Genomic DNA, 6,000 nt, shown 5'->3' on the forward strand with positions numbered 1-6,000 from the left:
CAAATAATTGGCAATACGGTTGGCATTAGCATTTCGGCAAGAATCCACGCAGAACAATATCGGCTCTGGGGTACCTGCGTTCACCTCGAGGGCCAACGCGTTCTCCTACCGTCTGTCCTCCGTTTCAATTCACTTTCACGGCCGGTTAATCCGCGGAGAGGCCCGCTTTGTCTCTGTTCTCGTTTGCGCCGGAATTTACAAAGTTCCTTGAATCGACCGACCATCCCCTTCCCCCCCCTCTCTTTCTCTCTCTCTCACGATTTTTCTCGCTTTTTCTTCTCCTCTCATTTTCGCGGCCCTTTTCTTTCTCTCTCTCCCATTCTCTCTCACTTTGACTCTCTCTTCCTTTCTCTCTCTATTTTTATTTCTCTCTCTCTCTCTCTCGCTTTTTCTTTCCCTCTCAATTCTACTCTTTCTTTCTCTCTATATTTTTCTTTCTCTCTCACTTTTACTCTCTGCCTTTCTTTCTCTCTTTCTTTCGCTCTCCATTTCTCTCTTTTTTCCTCTCACTTTTATTCTCTCTTTCTCTTTCCTTCTCTGCGCGCTTTATTATATTCCAACTAATGAATTTCGTTTCGAGTGTCCGAAAACATTTGTTCCCCGGCATGGTGTGGCCGCGCCGCGACCTGCCCCGCCACCATGGTGGAACAAAGGCGATTGCGAGGGGAGACCAACTCCACCCCTTCCGCGACGTCTGCGCGCGCGGACCTTGTCCGGAAGAGAGGACACGGAAGCGGAACGATTCAAGGCCACGGGATTGTTCCTGTCGCGTTGTTCACCGGGATTAATTGTTCCTGCGAAACTAATTCCTCCGTGGAAATTCTGAAGCTGAAGGGCTCTTCTCTCTTCTCTCTCTCTCTCTCTCTCTCTCGTTCTCTCTCGGCCTTTCGAAGCCCGTTTCCTGTTTTTCACGCGATCCTTTGGAATCAACGGGGCTTCAACCCTCTGACGACGTAGTATTTCAACAATTGGGCAATTGACGATTTTCACGACGATTCGCGGCTTTGTTCGTTAATTTTATAGAGTGCAATTTTGGGACGTTGGTGAGACGTTGTTGAGACGTCTTGAAGACGTACGAAGGCGACGTCCAGTAGCAGACGGTTTAAAGACGGCTTAAAGATAGACGTTCAGGCAGACGATTTAAAGACGGCTTAGAAACGTCTTGATAAATATTTTTCTTGGTAAATATTTATATAAAAATATATATTCACATATCTATACATGTACATCTACAGTTCGGTAGATTGAACCAATTAACCAATGAATAATAACCTACCTGTCATTCTCTGAAAAATTGCAATTCGTCACACTCGTCTCACGACGTCTTCCAACAATAAACAAAAAAAAACAATTAATACTATCGCCTTAAAAGTTGCAATTTGTCGTGCAATGAAATTAAAAGGTGGACGAGAAGATTGGACGGTGAATTGGCCGTAGTTTGAACAGTTCGCTGGTCGGGGGGCATCGCGTTTAATGGCCGCGTCGAAGATTCCGAATTATAATTGAATAACCCTTCTATACGATGCGACCCCTTTCCGATCTCCGCCCCAAAGCAACTTTATCTCGCGAGCCCTGTATTCATTACAAATAATAGGCTATTTCCTCTACAACCACTTCGGCAGCACGGTACGCGTGTTGCTCGAGTGGCGTTAAAATAAGTTACGCGTTACGGCCCGCGTCCCCCACCTCCCTCTCTCTCTCTCTCTCTCTCTCTCTCTCTCTCTCATTGGCAACCCTCCTGTGCGAGAAAGTATATTTCGCTGCGAAACAGTATCGAAGACAGTAGCGGACGTTGAACGACAAAAAGGTTTTTTAATTATTTTTACTGGTTTATAATTCATATTATATTATATTACATTTAATATTTAATATTTAGAGGCACCATCTCTCTCACCATCGTTTTCTTTTTACAAAAAAAATTGTTTACTCCACACAGGAAAGCATCGTTCACATTTTATCCTTATAAAACAATATACCAAATCTGCAATTGAAAACTCCTCCAGCATATCATTAATCTAAATTTAACAACAGCCTTACACAGGCAATTTCACATTAAACTTCGTTTCCACGATCGTTCCACGTCTCGCCATAGAACACTGAATTAGATCCCCGTATCATGCCATAATTCTAATTCCGCGCTGATCCTGTTACGCTAGGAGCGTAACTGAAGAATAAAGAATTACGTACCTGTATGAAAGGTAATTGTGAGAAGACTGCGCCGTATAGCTCTCACGATTAATAATTGAATAGAATTGATAATAATAATAATGAAAGGAAGAAAGATAGAGAGAAAGAGGAAGATCGACGCGACGATAATTCCGCAGCGGAAACGTCGAGGCTCGAACGGGATCCCGCGTTAATAAGAACACGGGTAAGTGTCCTTTAAAAACTATCCGGGAGAATTTCAGGCATAAAGTTGCTACGGCTGCTCGGAATAACTCCCAGGCGGCGTAAATATCGTTGAAAATTCCCTAAAACTGTGCTCGGCATTTTTTAAGGCGCCCCGGCTACCAGACAGGACGGAAAAGAGTGGAAAAGAGATAGGACGAGAGGGAAAGAGAGAATCAGCGACGAAAAGGGATAGGGTGAAATAGAGAGAGTGAAATAGATAGATAGAGAGTGAGAGAGTGAAAGAGTGAGTTAGAGAGAGAGGGTGAGACGCGGAAACTCGGATAACGCCGGGACGAAATTCTCGAGGAACTTGCGGGGAAACTCTCTTATCGACAGTTACGAGGGGACTTCTTTAGACTTCGTTGCCTCGCGGAGATCACCGGAGAAAAGTTGCCGGCGAACGGGACGGGAAGGATAATCCGCGATGAGACGTAAAAGAATGAAACCTAATTGAAGAGTGCCTTCAATTCCTCCGCGCGACTTTTTTTTATCTGCCAAAAACGACTTTGTAATCTCCCAGGCTGGAACTCCGGAGTATTATAATACCCTCTGCCTCGAGAACGGCAACGCGATCAGCGCTCTCGTATTTTTAAGAGGATCTTACGTTCTGTTATTTTTAATTATTGCTCTTGAATTTAAAAAATATTTGAAAATGCCAACAGGTCGTTTTACCTGTAAAAATGAATAATTCTCAGAATTTTAAGGCATTAAAAGTAGCTTGAAAAATACATAAATCTCGGAACTTCGAAGCTTGAAAAATATCTTTGAAAATAAATAAATCAAGAAATCCAATTTATCAAAGAATCACAATGTTGAAATCGTCGCGTTGTTAGAAATAGTCTCAGCCTAAATCGAAGAAAATTCCTACAATGAAAGTTGCTCACGCGACGCGAATAAAGTTGAATAATCGCGACCGTTCAGTTTCCGCCGATTCGAATGAAAGATTCTGTTCACGCTCGCGTATCGCCGGCTTAAATAGAAATTGTTCGGCCGCGAACGGCCGGGAGTCCTGGTCCTAGCTCGGCCACGTTCCACACCGCCGAGATAAGAAACGAATCTCTCTAATTCTCGCGCTGATTTCTAATTCGGATGGAAATTCGTTAAGATCCGATCTGCGAAAGCGGGAGCGCCGCCATTGCGTGACGTCGAGGATTGTTTCGGTCCTTTCGTGACCGAAGGGAATTTCGAGCGCGTTTCTATGCCTCGACTATACCCCCTTCTCGTTTCCTAATTTCTGTTTGCTTTGGCGGCGCAGAAAATACTCTCGCCGAAGCTCGTCCGGCATTCTTTCGACCGGGAACCGGGAATACGAATTACTCTGATCAGCGTGTGGTTTCCTTTATGCAGTTTCTGTAAAATGGCGGCGAGGAATGCTCGGCGAACGGATGTGGTTTACTGTGATCGATTTCGAAACGAAGGGTTGCTGCACCTTCTGCAATTCTTTCGTTATTTAAAGTCACGGTGGCGATAAGTATTTCTTTACCAAATTGTTAATATTTAATGTGGCGTAATATATTTTTATATTTTTATATTTTCGTAGCGTCAGCATTAAAACGTTAACTTTAATTTTTACTAGAATATCTTTTATTTCATTAGAAATATGAAATTCTAGTTTCTGCTTCATTGATTCAATTAATTTGATTTGTCTAGAATTTTTTCCAGTGATTTTTCGAATTTAATATATTACAGATAGATGTATAGATGTATAGATAGATGTATAGATATGTGTAGGAAGGAATCGCAGACGCGTGGAATTTTTCCGAAAATCGTCGAGCCCGTATAAATTGGTACACGTGTACCAAAAGTGGACGGGGACAGCCATGAGCAGACACGTCGGTCGATTTTCATTCAACAGCACGCGCGCGGATCGCAAATATTGAAACTAATTTGTCTTCGACACAACGCCGCGCACCGCGGAAGCTTTTATCCCGTTCTGTCCACTTATGTTTTACCAACAACATTTTTTTTATCAGTGCAAAGCGATTTAACACGTCCACGGTTTCATGTATTTACACCCACAATGTAAATATCGTTATTTAGACTGTTTCTATCGTTATTTAATATGTTGGTAATATATCTATTTTAATAGTGTTGCAGTTATGTTATAGTTATTATAGTATTAGAGTTATTGCAGTATTGTATATTATAGTCTATTATATTATAGTAAAATTCCCCCAAAAATTCCACTAAAATCCAAATAATTCGACCAGCGAAACTGAAACGAAAATTTTCAAACACATCAATTTAATCCTGCCGCTTTTCAGAAATATTCCATTAAAATTCAACACCTCCAAATAACGATTTCAATGGTAATTAATTACGAAAGCCAGTCAGAAATGAATGTCGCCGTATCGAACTCTCATCGCTTTCACGGCCGACCTATTTAACATGTCGACGACGTTCTCGATCGGAGATCGATCTGACAGTGATCGGCCGTTCGATCGACGCTCTCGATCGACAAAATAGATTTGTGATTTTCGATCTCTCGTAAATAAATAATTCGGCCGCGACGGTGGTCGGGGCATCGACGGCGGGGCGCCGGTCGCATAAATCAACGCCAGATTACCGGGCCCTGGCACTCTGTGTTTCCCCAGTTTTCCGCTCTTTGCTCGGTGGTTGTTTTTGTCACGGATACTTTATAGGCTTGCAAATGGAGGGCGGGTTGGGAAAAGGGCCCCGTGGATACGTCAGACGCAGCGACCAACAACCCGGCCTGTCGTACATCATTTTCTCTCTCTCTCTCTCTCTTCACCCTCGCGATCGCGCCCACAATTTCGAACGCCCGTCGCGGCGTTGTTCGCCGGCGAAACAGATTAAAATGGAATAAACGGGATTATGTTCGAGGCTGCCGCGAATTTATGCGTCTTCGCGGGATTATGCGACCTTCGTAGGGTTTTTCGCCGGCAACTTATGGAAGCGCGGCGATTTTTATACGTTGTTTGAATCGTAGGGTGAACGATTTTCTCTAGTTTTCATGCGAAATCGTTGGACGATGTTTATTGTTTAAGGTTGATTTATTGTTCTAGTTTATTAAGTTTTTTCCAGATCTAAGGAAGCCTCATTATTTTTTCAGAGAATTTTTTAACGAGAGAAGAAAACTTGTAATTTTCATGAGGGTATTTTAGGGTAATTTTAGGTTAGGTCAATGGCAAGATTTTGACTAACAAATGGCCCTGTAAAAGGTAGATTGTGCTCAACGTTCGACTTACCTTATTGATCTGCCGTTGAAGTTTCGTGATCGTCGCCCGGTCTCGTTGCGCGGCGAGTCGTTCCGCCTGCAACGCCTGTTCCAGTTCCTGTACCCGTTCTTCCAGACTTTCCTGCGGCAATAAATCATGTTCGATGAATAAATGTACTCCCATTCCGTGTACAAATGCGTACACGTGTACATACACGCGTACATAGATATATATAAATTCATATAAATCTTCAGATAAGGAACACGTACGAGAATTCCAAAAAGGGAATAATTAATACCAAACATAAAATCACAGTGCTTTAAAAATCATGAAAATTGTACCGACAAATTGTAACTAATATAATTCTGGTAAAAAGTGTTTTTTCTCTTAAACAACTTTCTAAACGCGATTAATAAATATTCTTCTATAA

At 42.4% G+C, this 6,000-nt stretch overlaps 1 protein-coding gene across 1 annotated transcript in view; it reads right to left on the reverse strand.

Moving 5' to 3' along the window:
- LOC144477146 (uncharacterized) overlaps positions 1 to 6,000 on the reverse strand; it is a 330,738-nt gene that overhangs the window by 91,490 nt on the left and 233,248 nt on the right. Inside the window, exon 4 of the mRNA XM_078194634.1 lies at positions 5,601 to 5,711. Within this exon, the coding sequence (XP_078050760.1) occupies positions 5,601 to 5,711 (111 nt within the window). The remainder of the gene's footprint in view (positions 1 to 5,600; positions 5,712 to 6,000) is intronic.

This window comes from Augochlora pura, chromosome 11, assembly GCF_028453695.1.
Source record: "Augochlora pura isolate Apur16 chromosome 11, APUR_v2.2.1, whole genome shotgun sequence".
Classification (NCBI taxonomy): Eukaryota; Metazoa; Arthropoda; class Insecta; order Hymenoptera; family Halictidae; genus Augochlora; species Augochlora pura.